This window comes from Dermacentor andersoni, chromosome 11, assembly GCF_023375885.2.
Source record: "Dermacentor andersoni chromosome 11, qqDerAnde1_hic_scaffold, whole genome shotgun sequence".
NCBI lineage: Eukaryota > Metazoa > Arthropoda > Arachnida > Ixodida > Ixodidae > Dermacentor > Dermacentor andersoni.
The window spans coordinates 30347159-30370908 of NC_092824.1; the positions used below are offsets into that span (position 1 = coordinate 30347159).

The following is a 23750-nucleotide window of genomic DNA, read 5'->3' on the forward strand; positions in this document are numbered from 1 at the left end:
TACTGGTAACACACAGCTGTTGTACACTTTCCTTTTGAGGGATAGTGGCAACCTACTGTTCATGATTTGAGAATGCCTGCCAAACGCACCCCAACCCATTCTTATTCTTCTGGTTATTTCAGTCTCATGATCCGGATCCGTGGTCACTACCTGCCCTAAGTAGATGTATTCCCTTACCACTTCCAGTGTTTCGCTACCTATCGTAAACTGCTGTTCTCTTCCGAGACTGTTAAACAGTACTTTAGTTTTCTGCAGATTAATTTTCAGACCCACCCTTCTGCTTTGTCTCTCTAGGTCAGTGAGCATGCATTGCAATTGGTCTCCTGAGTTACTAAGCAAGGCAATATCATCAGCGAATCGCAAGTTGCTAAGGTATTCTCCATCAACTTTTATCCCCAATTCTTCCCACTCCAGGTCTCTGAATACCTCTTGTAAACATGCTGTGAATAGCATTGGAGATATCGTATCTCCCTGTCTGACGCCTTTCTTTATAGGGATTTTGTTGCTTTCTTTGTGGAGGACTACGGTGGCTGTGGAGCCGCTATAGATATCTTCCAGTATTTTTACATATGGCTCATCTACACCCTGATTCCGTAATGCCTCCATGACTGCTGAGGTTTCGACTGAATCAAACGCTTTCTCGTAATCAATGAAAGCTATATATAAGGGTTGGTTATATTCTGCACATTTCTCTATCACTTGATTGATAGTGTGAATATGGTCTATTGTTGAGTAGCCTTTACGGAATCCTGCCTGGTCCTTTGGTTGACAGAAGTCTAAGGTGTTCCTGATTCTATTTGCGATTACCTTAGTAAATACTTTGTAGGTAACGGACAGTAAGCTGATCGGTCTATAATTTTTCAAGTCTTTGGCGTCCCCTTTCTTATGGATTAGGATTATGTTAGCGTTCTTCCAAGATTCCGGTACGCTCGAGGTTATGAGGCATTGCGTATACAGGGTGGCCAGTTTCTCTAGAACAATCTGACCACCATCCTTCAACAAATCTGCTGTTACCTGATCCTCCCCAGCTGCCTTCCCCCTTTGCATAGCTCCTAAGGCTTTCTTCACTTCTTCTGGCGTTACCTGTGGGATTTCGAATTCCTCTAGGCTATTCTCTCTTCCACTATCGTCGTGGGTGCCACTGGTACTGTATAAATCTCTATAGAACTCCTCAGCCACTTGAACTATCTCGTCCATATTAGTAACGATATTGCCGGCTTTGTCTCTTAACGCACACATCTGATTCTTGCCTATTCTTAGTTTCTTCTTCACTGTTTTTAGGCTTCCTCCTTTCCGGAGAGCCTGTTCAATTCTATCCATATTATAGTTCCTGATGTCCGCTGTCTTACGCTTGTTGATTAACTTAGAAAGTTCTGCCAGTTCTATTCTAGCTGTAGGATTAGAGGCTTTCATACATTGGCGTTTCTTGATCAGATCTTTCGTCTCCTGCGATAGCTTACTGGTTTCCTGTCTAACGGCGTTACCACCGACTTCTATTGCGCACTCCTTGATGATGCCCATGAGATTGTCGTTCATTGCTTCAACACTAAGGTCCTCTTCCTGAGTTAAAGCCGAATACCTGTTCTGTAGTTTGATCCGGAATTCCTCTAGTTTCCCTCTTACCGCTAACTCATTGATTGGCTTCTTGTGTACCAGTTTCTTTCGTTCCCTCCTCAAGTCTAGGCTAATTCGAGTTCTTACCATCCTGTGGTCACTGCAGCGTACCTTGCCGAGCACGTCTACATCTTGAATGATGCCAGGGTTCGCGCAGAGTATGAAGTCGATTTCATTTCTAGTCTCACCATTCGGGCTCCTCCACGTCCACTTTCGGCTAACCCGCTTGCGGAAAAAGGTATTCATTATACGCATATTATTCTGTTCTGCAAACTCTATTAATAATTCTCCTCTGCTATTCCTAGAGCCTATGCCATATTCCCCCACTGACTTGTCTCCAGCCTGCTTCTTGCCTACCCTGGCATTGAAGTCGCCCATCAGTATAGTGTATTTTGTTTTGACTTTACCCATCGCCGATTCTACGTCTTCATAAAAGCTTTCGACTTCCTGGTCATCATGACTAGATGTAGGAGCGTAGACCTGTACAACCTTCATTTTGCACCTCTTATTAAGTTTCACAACAAGACATGCCACCCTCTCGTTAATGCTATAGAATTCCTGTATGTTACCAGCTATTTCCTTATTAATCAGGAATCCGACTCCTAGTTCTCGTCTCTCCGCTAAGCCCCGGTAACACAGTACATGCCCGCTTTTTAGCACTGTATATGCTTCTTTTGTCCTCCTAACCTCACTGAGTCCTATTATATCCCATTTACTACCCTCTAATTCCTCCAATAACACTGCTAGACTCGCCTCACTAGATAGCGTTCTAACGTTAAACGTTGCCAGGTTCAGATTCCAATGGCGGCCTGTCCGGAGCCAGGTATTCTTAGCACCCTCTGCAGCGTCACAGATCTGACCGCCGCCGTGGTCAGTTGCTTCGCGGCTGCTGGGGACTGAGGGCCGGGGTTCGATTGTTGTATTCATATAGGAGGTTGTGGCCAAATACTGCACCAGGGTGGCCAATCCTGCTCTGGTGAGAGAGTGTGTTACCGGTTCTGGTCACCGGGATCAGGCCGCACTCCAGGCCTGTTTGTGCAATGTTTGTGTTTGGCACCGGGATTTGAATCACGGTCCTCTTGCACTGGAGACGGATACTCTACCGTCCCCGTAGGAGTTAAATTAAAAATTAATTTATGGGGTTTCACGTGACAAAACCACTTTCTGATTATGCACGCCGTAGTGGAGGACTCCGAAAATTTCGACCACCTGGGGTTCTTTAACGTGCACTTAATTCTAAGTACACGGGTGTTTTCGCATTTCGCCCCCATCGAAATGCGGCCGCCGTGGTCGGGGTCCGATCCCGCGACCTCGTGCTCAGCAGTCTAACACCATAACCACTGAGCAACCACGGCGGGTCCCGCAGGAGTTGTACGCCTCATTTAACCTACAGTGGTGCCCTACTTGGTCAGTCAAGGTGGACCAATCTGAGCTCGGTTATACCGCATGGATGGCACTCCGCTAGAGAACCTCGTATTTATGACCTGCACATGTGAGGCCTTACATATTTGAAGATATATATCTATTTTTTTTTTTTAGGAGGGTTCCCGTACAGTGATAAAATAAAGGAAAAGACATTAAAAGAAAGAAAAAAAAAAGAAAGAAAAAGGGGCGGAAAAAAAAAAAACGGAACATAACAGGTGATTTGAACTCGTGACCCTTCGATGTTGCCCGGAAAGATAGCTCAGTCGGTTGGTTCGTCAGGCCCCAGGCTACTTTCAAGCGCCACAGCTCCTCCTCCGAGCCTCACACTTACGTGGAAAGAGACTCATGTTGTCCGCGATAGTCGGTTTTTGTGGTTCGAAGGCATACTTTCTAGGAAAAATGGCCGCTCGAGGAGAAGAGCGAACTCGAGCGGCTTTAGAGGCTAAGAAAACTGCCTTAAAATATTTAGACTTGAGGGAAAGCTTCGTTAACAAACTATAACACGGCAATCAGCACTCGAATACGACGAGAGAAATTACTGAGACGTGGAAAATTCCCTTGAAAAAAATCTGGTTTGCTAGACAAATGCTCGTATGTATTGAACCTCTTAAAAGATGAGGGGTGAAATATGCGCTCACCGAGAGGGCATCTTCAGCGCGAGACATCCACAAGGCACCTTACAGAGATGTGGAGAGCTTCGCGGCCGGAACGAAGCATCCCTTCTCCGCCGGCCAAGAGGGGGAAACGTGCTTTCCGATCGCTCAAGGTTGCGCGGACAACGCATAGCTCTAGCGTCTAGGAAAAGCTTAACCAGGTGCGATGGCGGCACGCATAGCGTGGGAAGCTAGCCGCCAGAATAACTATACCAAGGACTGCTGCTGATGAGGGCGAAGTACCTTCGTGTAATTATAATAACCCTAATAGGACTACTTTCGAAAAAAAAGGAAACGGCCCAGAGGGCTATACTACGAGAGCTATGACTGATAGTTTTCTATATATATATATATATATATATATATATATATATATATATATATATATTCATCTCATCTATGGGATCGCATTCGCGCGCTGTTTCTTTGTCTCTGCGTGTAGTACAGTTAAGAGAGCCAGTTTAAGGGCGGAGAAGAAGAAAGAAGAGAAAAGCAAAAACTGCAGCGCCGTGGTTTTAAAGCGCACCCGTGGTAGAGAAACGGAATGCGATATAAGCGTGCGTAGCCATGATACGCACACGACAAACTGCCTTAAAATATTTAGACTTGAGGGAAAGCTTCGTTAGCAAACGATAGCACGGCAATCAGCACTCGAATATAATTATAACCCTAATACTAATTGTAAATATTCATCTCATCTATGGGATCTAATGCGCGCGCTGTTTCTTTGTCTCTGCGTGTAGTAGTTGAGAGAGCCAGTTTAAGGGCGGAGAAGAAGAAAGAAAAGAAAAGCAAAAACTGCAGCGCCGTGGTTTTAAAGCGCAGCCGTGGTAGAGAAACGGAATGCGATATAAGCGTGCGTAGCCACGATACGCACACGACAAACTGCCTTAAAATATTTAGACTTGAGGGAAAGCTTCGTTAGCAAACGATAGCACGGCAATCATCACTCGAATATAATTTTAACCCTAATACTAATTGTAAATATTCATCTCATCTATGGGATCTAATGCGCGCGCTGTTGCTTTGTCTCTGCGTGTAGTAGTTGAGAGAGCCAGTTTAAGGGCAGAGTAGTTGGAAGGCATACTTTCTAGGAAAAATGGCCGCTCAAGGAGAAGAGCGAACTCGAGCGGCTTTAGAGGCTAGGAAAACTGCCTTAAAATATTTAGACTTGAGGGAAAGCTTCGTTAACAAACTATAACACGGCAATCAGCACTCGAATACGACGAGAGAAATTACTGAGACGTGGAAAATTCCCTTGAAAAAAAAATCTGGTTTGCTAGACAAATGCTCGTATGTATTGAACCTCTTAAAAGATGAGGGGTGAAATATGCGCTCACCGAGAGGGCATCTTCAGCGCGAGACATCCACAAGGCACCTTACAGAGATGTGGAGAGCTTCGCGGCCGGAACGAAGCATCCCTTCTCCGCCGGCCAAGAGGGGGAAACGTGCTTTCCGATCGCTCAAGGTTGCGCGGACAACGCATAGCTCTAGCGTCTAGGAAAAGCTTAACGAGGTGCGATGGCGGCACGCATAGCGTGGGAAGCTAGCCGCCAGAATAACTATACCAAGGACTGCTGCTGATGAGGGCGAAGTACCTTCGTGTAATTATAATAACCCTAATAGGACTACTTTCGAAAAAAAAAGGAAACGGCCCAGAGGGCTATACTACGAGAGCTATGACTGATAGTTTTCTATATATATATATATATATATATATATATATATTCATCTCATCTATGGGATCGCATTCGCGCGCTGTTTCTTTGTCTCTGCGTGTAGTACAGTTAAGAGAGCCAGTTTAAGGGCGGAGAAGAAGAAAGAAGAGAAAAGCAAAAACTGCAGCGCCGTGGTTTTAAAGCGCACCCGTGGTAGAGAAACGGAATGCGATATAAGCGTGCGTAGCCATGATACGCACACGACAAACTGCCTTAAAATATTTAGACTTGAGGGAAAGCTTCGTTAGCAAACGATAGCACGGCAATCAGCACTCGAATATAATTATAACCCTAATACTAATTGTAAATATTCATCTCATCTATGGGATCTAATGCGCGCGCTGTTTCTTTGTCTCTGCGTGTAGTAGTTGAGAGAGCCAGTTTAAGGGCGGAGAAGAAGAAAGAAAAGAAAAGCAAAAACTGCAGCGCCGTGGTTTTAAAGCGCAGCCGTGGTAGAGAAACGGAATGCGATATAAGCGTGCGTAGCCACGATACGCACACGACAAACTGCCTTAAAATATTTAGACTTGAGGGAAAGCTTCGTTAGCAAACGATAGCACGGCAATCATCACTCGAATATAATTTTAACCCTAATACTAATTGTAAATATTCATCTCATCTATGGGATCTAATGCGCGCGCTGTTGCTTTGTCTCTGCGTGTAGTAGTTGAGAGAGCCAGTTTAAGGGCAGAGTAGTTGGAAGGCATACTTTCTAGGAAAAATGGCCGCTCAAGGAGAAGAGCGAACTCGAGCGGCTTTAGAGGCTAGGAAAACTGCCTTAAAATATTTAGACTTGAGGGAAAGCTTCGTTAACAAACTATAACACGGCAATCAGCACTCGAATACGACGAGAGAAATTACTGAGACGTGGAAAATTCCCTTGAAAAAAAAATCTGGTTTGCTAGACAAATGCTCGTATGTATTGAACCTCTTAAAAGATGAGGGGTGAAATATGCGCTCACCGAGAGGGCATCTTCAGCGCGAGACATCCACAAGGCACCTTACAGAGATGTGGAGAGCTTCGCGGCCGGAACGAAGCATCCCTTCTCCGCCGGCCAAGAGGGGGAAACGTGCTTTCCGATCGCTCAAGGTTGCGCGGACAACGCATAGCTCTAGCGTCTAGGAAAAGCTTAACCAGGTGCGATGGCGGCACGCATAGCGTGGGAAGCTAGCCGCCAGAATAACTATACCAAGGACTGCTGCTGATGAGGGCGAAGTACCTTCGTGTAATTATAATAACCCTAATAGGACTACTTTCGAAAAAAAAAGGAAACGGCCCAGAGGGCTATACTACGAGAGCTATGACTGATAGTTTTCTATATATATATATATGTATATATATATATATATATATATATATATATATGTATATATATATATATATATATTCATCTCATCTATGGGATCGCATTCGCGCGCTGTTTCTTTGTCTCTGCGTGTAGTACAGTTAAGAGAGCCAGTTTAAGGGCGGAGAAGAAGAAAGAAGAGAAAAGCAAAAACTGCAGCGCCGTGGTTTTAAAGCGCACCCGTGGTAGAGAAACGGAATGCGATATAAGCGTGCGTAGCCATGATACGCACACGACAAACTGCCTTAAAATATTTAGACTTGAGGGAAAGCTTCGTTAGCAAACGATAGCACGGCAATCAGCACTCGAATATAATTATAACCCTAATACTAATTGTAAATATTCATCTCATCTATGGGATCTAATGCGCGCGCTGTTTCTTTGTCTCTGCGTGTAGTAGTTGAGAGAGCCAGTTTAAGGGCGGAGAAGAAGAAAGAAAAGAAAAGCAAAAACTGCAGCGCCGTGGTTTTAAAGCGCAGCCGTGGTAGAGAAACGGAATGCGATATAAGCGTGCGTAGCCACGATACGCACACGACAAACTGCCTTAAAATATTTAGACTTGAGGGAAAGCTTCGTTAGCAAACGATAGCACGGCAATCATCACTCGAATATAATTTTAACCCTAATACTAATTGTAAATATTCATCTCATCTATGGGATCTAATGCGCGCGCTGTTGCTTTGTCTCTGCGTGTAGTAGTTGAGAGAGCCAGTTTAAGGGCAGAGTAGTTGGAAGGCATACTTTCTAGGAAAAATGGCCGCTCAAGGAGAAGAGCGAACTCGAGCGGCTTTAGAGGCTAGGAAAACTGCCTTAAAATATTTAGACTTGAGGGAAAGCTTCGTTAACAAACTATAACACGGCAATCAGCACTCGAATACGACGAGAGAAATTACTGAGACGTGGAAAATTCCCTTGAAAAAAAAATCTGGTTTGCTAGACAAATGCTCGTATGTATTGAACCTCTTAAAAGATGAGGGGTGAAATATGCGCTCACCGAGAGGGCATCTTCAGCGCGAGACATCCACAAGGCACCTTACAGAGATGTGGAGAGCTTCGCGGCCGGAACGAAGCATCCCTTCTCCGCCGGCCAAGAGGGGGAAACGTGCTTTCCGATCGCTCAAGGTTGCGCGGACAACGCATAGCTCTAGCGTCTAGGAAAAGCTTAACCAGGTGCGATGGCGGCACGCATAGCGTGGGAAGCTAGCCGCCAGAATAACTATACCAAGGACTGCTGCTGATGAGGGCGAAGTACCTTCGTGTAATTATAATAACCCTAATAGGACTACTTTCGAAAAAAAAAGGAAACGGCCCAGAGGGCTATACTACGAGAGCTATGACTGATAGTTTTCTATATATATATATATATATATATATATATATATATATATATTCATCTCATCTATGGGATCGCATTCGCGCGCTGTTTCTTTGTCTCTGCGTGTAGTACAGTTAAGAGAGCCAGTTTAAGGGCGGAGAAGAAGAAAGAAGAGAAAAGCAAAAACTGCAGCGCCGTGGTTTTAAAGCGCACCCGTGGTAGAGAAACGGAATGCGATATAAGCGTGCGTAGCCATGATACGCACACGACAAACTGCCTTAAAATATTTAGACTTGAGGGAAAGCTTCGTTAGCAAACGATAGCACGGCAATCAGCACTCGAATATAATTATAACCCTAATACTAATTGTAAATATTCATCTCATCTATGGGATCTAATGCGCGCGCTGTTTCTTTGTCTCTGCGTGTAGTAGTTGAGAGAGCCAGTTTAAGGGCGGAGAAGAAGAAAGAAAAGAAAAGCAAAAACTGCAGCGCCGTGGTTTTAAAGCGCAGCCGTGGTAGAGAAACGGAATGCGATATAAGCGTGCGTAGCCACGATACGCACACGACAAACTGCCTTAAAATATTTAGACTTGAGGGAAAGCTTCGTTAGCAAACGATAGCACGGCAATCATCACTCGAATATAATTTTAACCCTAATACTAATTGTAAATATTCATCTCATCTATGGGATCTAATGCGCGCGCTGTTGCTTTGTCTCTGCGTGTAGTAGTTGAGAGAGCCAGTTTAAGGGCAGAGTAGTTGGAAGGCATACTTTCTAGGAAAAATGGCCGCTCAAGGAGAAGAGCGAACTCGAGCGGCTTTAGAGGCTAGGAAAACTGCCTTAAAATATTTAGACTTGAGGGAAAGCTTCGTTAACAAACTATAACACGGCAATCAGCACTCGAATACGACGAGAGAAATTACTGAGACGTGGAAAATTCCCTTGAAAAAAAAATCTGGTTTGCTAGACAAATGCTCGTATGTATTGAACCTCTTAAAAGATGAGGGGTGAAATATGCGCTCACCGAGAGGGCATCTTCAGCGCGAGACATCCACAAGGCACCTTACAGAGATGTGGAGAGCTTCGCGGCCGGAACGAAGCATCCCTTCTCCGCCGGCCAAGAGGGGGAAACGTGCTTTCCGATCGCTCAAGGTTGCGCGGACAACGCATAGCTCTAGCGTCTAGGAAAAGCTTAACCAGGTGCGATGGCGGCACGCATAGCGTGGGAAGCTAGCCGCCAGAATAACTATACCAAGGACTGCTGCTGATGAGGGCGAAGTACCTTCGTGTAATTATAATAACCCTAATAGGACTACTTTCGAAAAAAAAAGGAAACGGCCCAGAGGGCTATACTACGAGAGCTATGACTGATAGTTTTCTATATATATATATATGTATATATATATATATATATATATATATATATATGTATATATATATATATATATATTCATCTCATCTATGGGATCGCATTCGCGCGCTGTTTCTTTGTCTCTGCGTGTAGTACAGTTAAGAGAGCCAGTTTAAGGGCGGAGAAGAAGAAAGAAGAGAAAAGCAAAAACTGCAGCGCCGTGGTTTTAAAGCGCACCCGTGGTAGAGAAACGGAATGCGATATAAGCGTGCGTAGCCATGATACGCACACGACAAACTGCCTTAAAATATTTAGACTTGAGGGAAAGCTTCGTTAGCAAACGATAGCACGGCAATCAGCACTCGAATATAATTATAACCCTAATACTAATTGTAAATATTCATCTCATCTATGGGATCTAATGCGCGCGCTGTTTCTTTGTCTCTGCGTGTAGTAGTTGAGAGAGCCAGTTTAAGGGCGGAGAAGAAGAAAGAAAAGAAAAGCAAAAACTGCAGCGCCGTGGTTTTAAAGCGCAGCCGTGGTAGAGAAACGGAATGCGATATAAGCGTGCGTAGCCACGATACGCACACGACAAACTGCCTTAAAATATTTAGACTTGAGGGAAAGCTTCGTTAGCAAACGATAGCACGGCAATCATCACTCGAATATAATTTTAACCCTAATACTAATTGTAAATATTCATCTCATCTATGGGATCTAATGCGCGCGCTGTTGCTTTGTCTCTGCGTGTAGTAGTTGAGAGAGCCAATTTAAGGGCAGAGTAGTTGGAAGGCATACTTTCTAGGAAAAATGGCCGCTCAAGGAGAAGAGCGAACTCGAGCGGCTTTAGAGGCTAGGAAAACTGCCTTAAAATATTTAGACTTGAGGGAAAGCTTCGTTAACAAACTATAACACGGCAATCAGCACTCGAATACGACGAGAGAAATTACTGAGACGTGGAAAATTCCCTTGAAAAAAAAATCTGGTTTGCTAGACAAATGCTCGTATGTATTGAACCTCTTAAAAGATGAGGGGTGAAATATGCGCTCACCGAGAGGGCATCTTCAGCGCGAGACATCCACAAGGCACCTTACAGAGATGTGGAGAGCTTCGCGGCCGGAACGAAGCATCCCTTCTCCGCCGGCCAAGAGGGGGAAACGTGCTTTCCGATCGCTCAAGGTTGCGCGGACAACGCATAGCTCTAGCGTCTAGGAAAAGCTTAACCAGGTGCGATGGCGGCACGCATAGCGTGGGAAGCTAGCCGCCAGAATAACTATACCAAGGACTGCTGCTGATGAGGGCGAAGTACCTTCGTGTAATTATAATAACCCTAATAGGACTACTTTCGAAAAAAAAGGAAACGGCCCAGAGGGCTATACTACGAGAGCTATGACTGATAGTTTTCTATATATATATATATATATATATATATATATATATATATATATATATATATATATATATATATATATATATATATATATATATTCATCTCATCTATGGGATCGCATTCGCGCGCTGTTTCTTTGTCTCTGCGTGTAGTACAGTTAAGAGAGCCAGTTTAAGGGCGGAGAAGAAGAAAGAAGAGAAAAGCAAAAACTGCAGCGCCGTGGTTTTAAAGCGCACCCGTGGTAGAGAAACGGAATGCGATATAAGCGTGCGTAGCCATGATACGCACACGACAAACTGCCTTAAAATATTTAGACTTGAGGGAAAGCTTCGTTAGCAAACGATAGCACGGCAATCAGCACTCGAATATAATTATAACCCTAATACTAATTGTAAATATTCATCTCATCTATGGGATCTAATGCGCGCGCTGTTTCTTTGTCTCTGCGTGTAGTAGTTGAGAGAGCCAGTTTAAGGGCGGAGAAGAAGAAAGAAAAGAAAAGCAAAAACTGCAGCGCCGTGGTTTTAAAGCGCAGCCGTGGTAGAGAAACGGAATGCGATATAAGCGTGCGTAGCCACGATACGCACACGACAAACTGCCTTAAAATATTTAGACTTGAGGGAAAGCTTCGTTAGCAAACGATAGCACGGCAATCATCACTCGAATATAATTTTAACCCTAATACTAATTGTAAATATTCATCTCATCTATGGGATCTAATGCGCGCGCTGTTGCTTTGTCTCTGCGTGTAGTAGTTGAGAGAGCCAGTTTAAGGGCAGAGTAGTTGGAAGGCATACTTTCTAGGAAAAATGGCCGCTCAAGGAGAAGAGCGAACTCGAGCGGCTTTAGAGGCTAGGAAAACTGCCTTAAAATATTTAGACTTGAGGGAAAGCTTCGTTAACAAACTATAACACGGCAATCAGCACTCGAATACGACGAGAGAAATTACTGAGACGTGGAAAATTCCCTTGAAAAAAAAATCTGGTTTGCTAGACAAATGCTCGTATGTATTGAACCTCTTAAAAGATGAGGGGTGAAATATGCGCTCACCGAGAGGGCATCTTCAGCGCGAGACATCCACAAGGCACCTTACAGAGATGTGGAGAGCTTCGCGGCCGGAACGAAGCATCCCTTCTCCGCCGGCCAAGAGGGGGAAACGTGCTTTCCGATCGCTCAAGGTTGCGCGGACAACGCATAGCTCTAGCGTCTAGGAAAAGCTTAACGAGGTGCGATGGCGGCACGCATAGCGTGGGAAGCTAGCCGCCAGAATAACTATACCAAGGACTGCTGCTGATGAGGGCGAAGTACCTTCGTGTAATTATAATAACCCTAATAGGACTACTTTCGAAAAAAAAAGGAAACGGCCCAGAGGGCTATACTACGAGAGCTATGACTGATAGTTTTCTATATATATATATATATATATATATATATATATATTCATCTCATCTATGGGATCGCATTCGCGCGCTGTTTCTTTGTCTCTGCGTGTAGTACAGTTAAGAGAGCCAGTTTAAGGGCGGAGAAGAAGAAAGAAGAGAAAAGCAAAAACTGCAGCGCCGTGGTTTTAAAGCGCACCCGTGGTAGAGAAACGGAATGCGATATAAGCGTGCGTAGCCATGATACGCACACGACAAACTGCCTTAAAATATTTAGACTTGAGGGAAAGCTTCGTTAGCAAACGATAGCACGGCAATCAGCACTCGAATATAATTATAACCCTAATACTAATTGTAAATATTCATCTCATCTATGGGATCTAATGCGCGCGCTGTTTCTTTGTCTCTGCGTGTAGTAGTTGAGAGAGCCAGTTTAAGGGCGGAGAAGAAGAAAGAAAAGAAAAGCAAAAACTGCAGCGCCGTGGTTTTAAAGCGCAGCCGTGGTAGAGAAACGGAATGCGATATAAGCGTGCGTAGCCACGATACGCACACGACAAACTGCCTTAAAATATTTAGACTTGAGGGAAAGCTTCGTTAGCAAACGATAGCACGGCAATCATCACTCGAATATAATTTTAACCCTAATACTAATTGTAAATATTCATCTCATCTATGGGATCTAATGCGCGCGCTGTTGCTTTGTCTCTGCGTGTAGTAGTTGAGAGAGCCAGTTTAAGGGCAGAGTAGTTGGAAGGCATACTTTCTAGGAAAAATGGCCGCTCAAGGAGAAGAGCGAACTCGAGCGGCTTTAGAGGCTAGGAAAACTGCCTTAAAATATTTAGACTTGAGGGAAAGCTTCGTTAACAAACTATAACACGGCAATCAGCACTCGAATACGACGAGAGAAATTACTGAGACGTGGAAAATTCCCTTGAAAAAAAAATCTGGTTTGCTAGACAAATGCTCGTATGTATTGAACCTCTTAAAAGATGAGGGGTGAAATATGCGCTCACCGAGAGGGCATCTTCAGCGCGAGACATCCACAAGGCACCTTACAGAGATGTGGAGAGCTTCGCGGCCGGAACGAAGCATCCCTTCTCCGCCGGCCAAGAGGGGGAAACGTGCTTTCCGATCGCTCAAGGTTGCGCGGACAACGCATAGCTCTAGCGTCTAGGAAAAGCTTAACCAGGTGCGATGGCGGCACGCATAGCGTGGGAAGCTAGCCGCCAGAATAACTATACCAAGGACTGCTGCTGATGAGGGCGAAGTACCTTCGTGTAATTATAATAACCCTAATAGGACTACTTTCGAAAAAAAAAGGAAACGGCCCAGAGGGCTATACTACGAGAGCTATGACTGATAGTTTTCTATATATATATATATGTATATATATATATATATATATATATATATATGTATATATATATATATATATATTCATCTCATCTATGGGATCGCATTCGCGCGCTGTTTCTTTGTCTCTGCGTGTAGTACAGTTAAGAGAGCCAGTTTAAGGGCGGAGAAGAAGAAAGAAGAGAAAAGCAAAAACTGCAGCGCCGTGGTTTTAAAGCGCACCCGTGGTAGAGAAACGGAATGCGATATAAGCGTGCGTAGCCATGATACGCACACGACAAACTGCCTTAAAATATTTAGACTTGAGGGAAAGCTTCGTTAGCAAACGATAGCACGGCAATCAGCACTCGAATATAATTATAACCCTAATACTAATTGTAAATATTCATCTCATCTATGGGATCTAATGCGCGCGCTGTTTCTTTGTCTCTGCGTGTAGTAGTTGAGAGAGCCAGTTTAAGGGCGGAGAAGAAGAAAGAAAAGAAAAGCAAAAACTGCAGCGCCGTGGTTTTAAAGCGCAGCCGTGGTAGAGAAACGGAATGCGATATAAGCGTGCGTAGCCACGATACGCACACGACAAACTGCCTTAAAATATTTAGACTTGAGGGAAAGCTTCGTTAGCAAACGATAGCACGGCAATCATCACTCGAATATAATTTTAACCCTAATACTAATTGTAAATATTCATCTCATCTATGGGATCTAATGCGCGCGCTGTTGCTTTGTCTCTGCGTGTAGTAGTTGAGAGAGCCAGTTTAAGGGCAGAGTAGTTGGAAGGCATACTTTCTAGGAAAAATGGCCGCTCAAGGAGAAGAGCGAACTCGAGCGGCTTTAGAGGCTAGGAAAACTGCCTTAAAATATTTAGACTTGAGGGAAAGCTTCGTTAACAAACTATAACACGGCAATCAGCACTCGAATACGACGAGAGAAATTACTGAGACGTGGAAAATTCCCTTGAAAAAAAAATCTGGTTTGCTAGACAAATGCTCGTATGTATTGAACCTCTTAAAAGATGAGGGGTGAAATATGCGCTCACCGAGAGGGCATCTTCAGCGCGAGACATCCACAAGGCACCTTACAGAGATGTGGAGAGCTTCGCGGCCGGAACGAAGCATCCCTTCTCCGCCGGCCAAGAGGGGGAAACGTGCTTTCCGATCGCTCAAGGTTGCGCGGACAACGCATAGCTCTAGCGTCTAGGAAAAGCTTAACCAGGTGCGATGGCGGCACGCATAGCGTGGGAAGCTAGCCGCCAGAATAACTATACCAAGGACTGCTGCTGATGAGGGCGAAGTACCTTCGTGTAATTATAATAACCCTAATAGGACTACTTTCGAAAAAAAAAGGAAACGGCCCAGAGGGCTATACTACGAGAGCTATGACTGATAGTTTTCTATATATATATATATATATATATATATATATATATATATATTCATCTCATCTATGGGATCGCATTCGCGCGCTGTTTCTTTGTCTCTGCGTGTAGTACAGTTAAGAGAGCCAGTTTAAGGGCGGAGAAGAAGAAAGAAGAGAAAAGCAAAAACTGCAGCGCCGTGGTTTTAAAGCGCACCCGTGGTAGAGAAACGGAATGCGATATAAGCGTGCGTAGCCATGATACGCACACGACAAACTGCCTTAAAATATTTAGACTTGAGGGAAAGCTTCGTTAGCAAACGATAGCACGGCAATCAGCACTCGAATATAATTATAACCCTAATACTAATTGTAAATATTCATCTCATCTATGGGATCTAATGCGCGCGCTGTTTCTTTGTCTCTGCGTGTAGTAGTTGAGAGAGCCAGTTTAAGGGCGGAGAAGAAGAAAGAAAAGAAAAGCAAAAACTGCAGCGCCGTGGTTTTAAAGCGCAGCCGTGGTAGAGAAACGGAATGCGATATAAGCGTGCGTAGCCACGATACGCACACGACAAACTGCCTTAAAATATTTAGACTTGAGGGAAAGCTTCGTTAGCAAACGATAGCACGGCAATCATCACTCGAATATAATTTTAACCCTAATACTAATTGTAAATATTCATCTCATCTATGGGATCTAATGCGCGCGCTGTTGCTTTGTCTCTGCGTGTAGTAGTTGAGAGAGCCAGTTTAAGGGCAGAGTAGTTGGAAGGCATACTTTCTAGGAAAAATGGCCGCTCAAGGAGAAGAGCGAACTCGAGCGGCTTTAGAGGCTAGGAAAACTGCCTTAAAATATTTAGACTTGAGGGAAAGCTTCGTTAACAAACTATAACACGGCAATCAGCACTCGAATACGACGAGAGAAATTACTGAGACGTGGAAAATTCCCTTGAAAAAAAAATCTGGTTTGCTAGACAAATGCTCGTATGTATTGAACCTCTTAAAAGATGAGGGGTGAAATATGCGCTCACCGAGAGGGCATCTTCAGCGCGAGACATCCACAAGGCACCTTACAGAGATGTGGAGAGCTTCGCGGCCGGAACGAAGCATCCCTTCTCCGCCGGCCAAGAGGGGGAAACGTGCTTTCCGATCGCTCAAGGTTGCGCGGACAACGCATAGCTCTAGCGTCTAGGAAAAGCTTAACCAGGTGCGATGGCGGCACGCATAGCGTGGGAAGCTAGCCGCCAGAATAACTATACCAAGGACTGCTGCTGATGAGGGCGAAGTACCTTCGTGTAATTATAATAACCCTAATAGGACTACTTTCGAAAAAAAAAGGAAACGGCCCAGAGGGCTATACTACGAGAGCTATGACTGATAGTTTTCTATATATATATATATGTATATATATATATATATATATATATATATATATGTATATATATATATATATATATTCATCTCATCTATGGGATCGCATTCGCGCGCTGTTTCTTTGTCTCTGCGTGTAGTACAGTTAAGAGAGCCAGTTTAAGGGCGGAGAAGAAGAAAGAAGAGAAAAGCAAAAACTGCAGCGCCGTGGTTTTAAAGCGCACCCGTGGTAGAGAAACGGAATGCGATATAAGCGTGCGTAGCCATGATACGCACACGACAAACTGCCTTAAAATATTTAGACTTGAGGGAAAGCTTCGTTAGCAAACGATAGCACGGCAATCAGCACTCGAATATAATTATAACCCTAATACTAATTGTAAATATTCATCTCATCTATGGGATCTAATGCGCGCGCTGTTTCTTTGTCTCTGCGTGTAGTAGTTGAGAGAGCCAGTTTAAGGGCGGAGAAGAAGAAAGAAAAGAAAAGCAAAAACTGCAGCGCCGTGGTTTTAAAGCGCAGCCGTGGTAGAGAAACGGAATGCGATATAAGCGTGCGTAGCCACGATACGCACACGACAAACTGCCTTAAAATATTTAGACTTGAGGGAAAGCTTCGTTAGCAAACGATAGCACGGCAATCATCACTCGAATATAATTTTAACCCTAATACTAATTGTAAATATTCATCTCATCTATGGGATCTAATGCGCGCGCTGTTGCTTTGTCTCTGCGTGTAGTAGTTGAGAGAGCCAATTTAAGGGCAGAGTAGTTGGAAGGCATACTTTCTAGGAAAAATGGCCGCTCAAGGAGAAGAGCGAACTCGAGCGGCTTTAGAGGCTAGGAAAACTGCCTTAAAATATTTAGACTTGAGGGAAAGCTTCGTTAACAAACTATAACACGGCAATCAGCACTCGAATACGACGAGAGAAATTACTGAGACGTGGAAAATTCCCTTGAAAAAAAAATCTGGTTTGCTAGACAAATGCTCGTATGTATTGAACCTCTTAAAAGATGAGGGGTGAAATATGCGCTCACCGAGAGGGCATCTTCAGCGCGAGACATCCACAAGGCACCTTACAGAGATGTGGAGAGCTTCGCGGCCGGAACGAAGCATCCCTTCTCCGCCGGCCAAGAGGGGGAAACGTGCTTTCCGATCGCTCAAGGTTGCGCGGACAACGCATAGCTCTAGCGTCTAGGAAAAGCTTAACCAGGTGCGATGGCGGCACGCATAGAGTGGGAAGCTAGCCGCCAGAATAACTATACCAAGGACTGCTGCTGATGAGGGCGAAGTACCTTCGTGTAATTATAATAACCCTAATAGGACTACTTTCGAAAAAAAAAGGAAACGGCCCAGAGGGCTATACTACGAGAGCTATGACTGATAGTTTTCTATATATATATATATATATATATATATATATATATATATATATATATATATATATATATATATATATATATCTATATATATATATATATATATATATATATTCATCTCATCTATGGGATCGCATTCGCGCGCTGTTTCTTTGTCTCTGCGTGTAGTACAGTTAAGAGAGCCAGTTTAAGGGCGGAGAAGAAGACAGAAGAGAAAAGCAAAAACTGCAGCGCCGTGGTTTTAAAGCGCACCCGTGGTAGAGAAACGGAATGCGATATAAGCGTGCGTAGCCATGATACGCACACGACAAACTGCCTTAAAATATTTAGACTTGAGGGAAAGCTTCGTTAGCAAACGATAGCACGGCAATCAGCACTCGAATATAATTATAACCCTAATACTAATTGTAAATATTCATCTCATCTATGGGATCTAATGCGCGCGCTGTTTCTTTGTCTCTGCGTGTAGTAGTTGAGAGAGCCAGTTTAAGGGCGGAGAAGAAGAAAGAAAAGAAAAGCAAAAACTGCAGCGCCGTGGTTTTAAAGCGCAGCCGTGGTAGAGAAACGGAATGCGATATAAGCGTGCGTAGCCACGATACGCACACGACAAACTGCCTTAAAATATTTAGACTTGAGGGAAAGCTTCGTTAGCAAACGATAGCACGGCAATCATCACTCGAATATAATTTTAACCCTAATACTAATTGTAAATATTCATCTCATCTATGGGATCTAATGCGCGCGCTGTTGCTTTGTCTCTGCGTGTAGTAGTTGAGAGAGCCAGTTTAAGGGCAGAGTAGTTGGAAGGCATACTTTCTAGGAAAAATGGCCGCTCAAGGAGAAGAGCGAACTCGAGCGGCTTTAGAGGCTAGGAAAACTGCCTTAAAATATTTAGACTTGAGGGAAAGCTTCGTTAACAAACTATAACACGGCAATCAGCACTCGAATACGACGAGAGAAATTACTGAGACGTGGAAAATTCCCTTGAAAAAAAAAATCTGGTTTGCTAGACAAATGCTCGTATGTATTGAACCTCTTAAAAGATGAGGGGTGAAATATGCGCTCACCGAGAGGGCATCTTCAGCGCGAGACATCCACAAGGCACCTTACAGAGATGTGGAGAGCTTCGCGGCCGGAACGAAGCATCCCTTCTCCGCCGGCCAAGAGGGGGAAACGTGCTTTCCGATCGCTCAAGGTTGCGCGGACAACGCATAGCTCTAGCGTCTAGGAAAAGCTTAACCAGGTGCGATGGCGGCACGCATAGCGTGGGAAGCTAGCCGCCAGAATAACTATACCAAGGACTGCTGCTGATGAGGGCGAAGTACCTTCGTGTAATTATAATAACCCTAATAGGACTACTTTCGAAAAAAAAAGGAAACGGCCCAGAGGGCTATACTACGAGAGCTATGACTGATAGTTTTCTATATATATATAGATATATATATATATATATATATATATATATATATATTCATCTCATCTATGGGATCGCATTCGCGCGCTGTTTCTTTGTCTCTGCGTGTAGTACAGTTAAGAGAGCCAGTTTAAGGGCGGAGAAGAAGAAAGAAGAGAAAAGCAAAAACTGCAGCGCCGTGGTTTTAAAGCGCACCCGTGGTAGAGAAACGGAATGCGATATAAGCGTGCGTAGCCATGATACGCACACGACAAACTGCCTTAAAATATTTAGACTTGAGGGAAAGCTTCGTTAGCAAACGATAGCACGGCAATCAGCACTCGAATATAATTATAACCCTAATACTAATTGTAAATATTCATCTCATCTATGGGATCTAATGCGCGCGCTGTTTCTTTGTCTCTGCGTGTAGTAGTTGAGAGAGCCAGTTTAAGGGCGGAGAAGAAGAAAGAAAAGAAAAGCAAAAACTGCAGCGCCGTGGTTTTAAAGCGCAGCCGTGGTAGAGAAACGGAATGCGATATAAGCGTGCGTAGCCACGATACGCACACGACAAACTGCCTTAAAATATTTAGACTTGAGGGAAAGCTTCGTTAGCAAACGATAGCACGGCAATCATCACTCGAATATAATTTTAACCCTAATACTAATTGTAAATATTCATCTCATCTATGGGATCTAATGCGCGCGCTGTTGCTTTGTCTCTGCGTGTAGTAGTTGAGAGAGCCAGTTTAAGGGCAGAGTAGTTGGAAGGCATACTTTCTAGGAAAAATGGCCGCTCAAGGAGAAGAGCGAACTCGAGCGGCTTTAGAGGCTAGGAAAACTGCCTTAAAATATTTAGACTTGAGGGAAAGCTTCGTTAACAAACTATAACACGGCAATCAGCACTCGAATACGACGAGAGAAATTACTGAGACGTGGAAAATTCCCTTGAAAAAAAAATCTGGTTTGCTAGACAAATGCTCGTATGTATTGAACCTCTTAAAAGATGAGGGGTGAAATATGCGCTCACCGAGAGGGCATCTTCAGCGCGAGACATCCACAAGGCACCTTACAGAGATGTGGAGAGCTTCGCGGCCGGAACGAAGCATCCCTTCTCCGCCGGCCAAGAGGGGGAAACGTGCTTTCCGATCGCTCAAGGTTGCGCGGACAACGCATAGCTCTAGCGTCTAGGAAAAGCTTAACCAGGTGCGATGGCGGCACGCATAGCGTGGGAAGCTAGCCGCCAGAATAACTATACCAAGGACTGCTGCTGATGAGGGCGAAGTACCTTCGTGTAATTATAATAACCCTAATAGGACTACTTTCGAAAAAAAAAGGAAACGGCCCAGAGGGCTATACTACGAGAGCTATGACTGATAGTTTTCTATATATATATATATATATATATATATATATATATATATATTCATCTCATCTATGGGATCGCATTCGCGCGCTGTTTCTTTGTCTCTGCGTGTAGTACAGTTAAGAGAGCCAGTTTAAGGGCGGAGAAGAAGAAAGAAGAGAAAAGCAAAAACTGCAGCGCCGTGGTTTTAAAGCGCACCCGTGGTAGAGAAACGGAATGCGATATAAGCGTGCGTAGCCATGATACGCACACGACAAACTGCCTTAAAATATTCCTTCCTTAAAATTTCATTCCTTAATATAAAATTAAGTTTTGAGGTTTTATGGGCCAAATCCAAGATCTGATTATGTGGTACGCCGTAGTGGAGGACTAGTGTTATATTAGGCGCAGTTTGGATATTCCTGACATTTTTTAAAAACTCAAATAAGTTGCCATTTTCTTACTTGAGTTTCTCAATTTTTCTTAACAAATCGAAAATGGAATTGCTGTAATTTCAATATTATGACGTTTAAAAAAACGCCACAAGGTTTACCATTGTTGTTGCGCTGATTGCAGAGCAAGATGGTTTCCTTTCTCGCATTTACTACCTAGGTAGCAGATCCCCAGATAAAGATTCCTGTTAAAACCAGTACCGTATTGCGAGAAACACAGCTGATACTTGGAGCTTCAGGCATCAGAACTTCAATCCCTCGCACAAGTTCGTCAGTGCAAGCATAACTGAGCCTTAAACGGCGTTCCGTGCCGTTTAATTGAGTTGCTCTGTTGAACTGAATTCTTACAGAAATTTGGCTCACCTAGCATCGTTTCCCGGAATGCCTGATGCTTCCTGTGTGCCCGCGTGGCTTGTACTGGCGACAGCATCGTTGCCGCCGCCGCTACTGCTGTAGGCCGGAAGTGTGAATTCGGTGCTTCGAGTTTCGGTGTTGTGTGCATACCCTGAAATCAAAGGCGCACACTGCATCTCATTCCCTGCCAGGAACCCGAGGGGAGCAGTAAGTTTTCGTAAAGTCTTAATGGTAATAAATCCTAACAGCACTGCTTCCGTCTGGAGTGCTTCTCTAAATGCAAGCAAGAAAAGCCAGAAGGCACAACGTGACGCTACGAAAGAGACAAGTACGCGTATTGCGAGTTCTTCATTGTTTTATTTCTTGGTCTTTGATGCCTAGACAAGAGCTTGGTTGATCTTACAAAGCCTGATTTTGTTTGCTCGCTTCTGGTGCTTGGATAAAGCATTATTTCCGCGATACATTACTAGGCGTCAGCCATCGCGTTGGCTTGTCCTACAACAAGATTGAACATGCATGTACGGACCAAAGGCTACATACTAGTGTTCTGCTTTTATTGAAAAATTTTACGCCGGGAAAACCGCATGATTTCATAGTAAGTTTTTGCACTCGTATTGGCTGCTTATCTTCAGTTTCTCTCACTAAGTGTGAAAGCTTTTCGGAAGATCGAGGTTGTGGTTTAGGCAGACGCGAACTTTATATATGTGGTTTTACGTGCCAAAACCACTTTCTGATTATGAGGCACGCCGTAGTGGAGGACTCCGGAAATTTCGTCCACCTGCGATTCTTTAACGTGCGCCTAAATCTAAGTACGCGGGTGTTTTTGCATTTCGCCCCCATCGAGATGCGGCCGCCGTGGCCGGGATTCGATCCCGCGACCTCGTGCTCAGCAGCCCAATACCATAACCACTGAGCAACCACGTCGGGTAGGCAGACGCGAACTTAAAATATACTCCATCTTTCGCATTCCAAGTCATTCGCACAAGATGCGCCATATAACATGTATGTTTACCTCAAACGGCAGGGAAAGGCTTATGAAAGAAGATTGTCATATGCCACGCAAGAAAGATTTGTCCTCATCTGTCATGCTGTTGAAAAAACTATTTTTTGTAAACTGCAAAGCTTTCATTCACAGAAACCCGCATCGTTTTTTCCCGTACATCTGTGGTATAGGCAGATGCGGGACAATTCATTCCTTCAAGAACTTCAGCTCAGCTTCGGACACGAGGTCATGTCGAGGGCGGGTCGAGCGTAGCGCCCGGTTTTTAAAGCCATTTTTTATCTGCAGAAGAAATTGTTGAAATACCACGCACTGCACGAAATCATGTGACCTGGCCACCCAGCAGTGTTTGGAGCGGCGCGAAACCCTGTGTCGGCGTAAATCAATTATTTGACTGTGTGGCGAAAGCGTCAAGACTACCACGTTGAAGGCGATCGTATAGTGGCAACCACTTGAATACGGCAAACATTTGACACGAATTTTTACAAGGGCATTACTGGGTTCTGCTGATGTACCTAATCGACGTTACCGAGTGGAGCCCGTAGTGTGACGTAATCTCCGCTAAAATATAGCGCTATTCAATAATGCACAATTGTCTTCATCCGCGTCGGCCGTTTTTAGACTCCATCCAACTACTACGACTATATTGCAGGATTTATTTCGTCAAGTCTATGGTAACAACTAGATGTGCAGCCGAGTTCGACTCATTATACAATCGTTCATTTCAATAAAGAGCTCTGAAAACAAGCATTGCTACTAATGCAAGGCTTTAGGAGCATTACCACTGATTTCATTCGTCGCGACACGGACATGATATGTTGAGCAGCAAACCGGGACAACCTGCCTCGTAGTTGCGACAAACACACCTCACATGGCCAGGTAGTGTCCACTGGCGCATGTTGCGCTCTGCCGCTTTTTTGGAGCCCTCTACCTGACAAGTGCACATGTTGCTGTTATACGTTTGGAAAATGGCCATCAGGAATTCCTCAAGTATAATCAACGAACCATCTTAGTGATTAGAACATAATCGTACAGATGCGTACAGCCTTATGCACGCAGCGAATATTCTGTTAGACCTTGTCACAAGAAAAATCTAAGTACCGGGGACGACAGTTCAATTTAGAATGTTCAGCTCAGATTTACATGTGCAAAACTGTGTGCCTGAGACCAAGCGGGGATGCTGTTGAAATGTATCGTGTGCGATACCGGAAATCACGGCTTCCTCAATCACCAGCAAGGCGAGGCGTGGTACACCAACATCTGAATACCTTCCAACACGTACCGTAGACGGTGGATGTGCCTTCTGTCGGGTGGTACTGCGTGTTGCGCTGGTGAACCCGAGTGCTCTCAGGATTTCTAGAACACAAAACAAACGAACAGTAAGGTCTGCGGTGGTTAACAGTGGCTGAACAAAGGTTGTTTCTGAGGCAATTGCGGCAAGTTGAGGCAACTCATGAGCACAAGTCCCCTTTTTGAAACGTTTGCGCCTGGCAAACAGAAGCTACACATTACATTGATCTAATACAATATACTGCAAGCTACGAGATTGAATTCA

The 23750-nt window shown here is 44.2% G+C and overlaps 1 protein-coding gene across 2 annotated transcripts in view; it reads right to left on the minus strand.

Annotated features, from left to right (window-relative positions):
- The window catches only part of LOC129381685 (uncharacterized), a 71601-nt gene that overhangs the window by 17227 nt on the left and 30624 nt on the right, over positions 1 to 23750 (minus strand). Inside the window, exons 6-7 of one of the 2 annotated variants that reach the window (XM_072285336.1) lie at positions 23478 to 23551; positions 21205 to 21346 (exon numbers count right to left, since the gene is read on the minus strand). In XM_072285336.1, the coding sequence (XP_072141437.1) occupies positions 21205 to 21346; positions 23478 to 23551 (216 nt within the window). The remainder of the gene's footprint in view (positions 1 to 21204; positions 21347 to 23477; positions 23552 to 23750) is intronic. The other variant, XR_011890985.1, reaches the window with a different exon arrangement.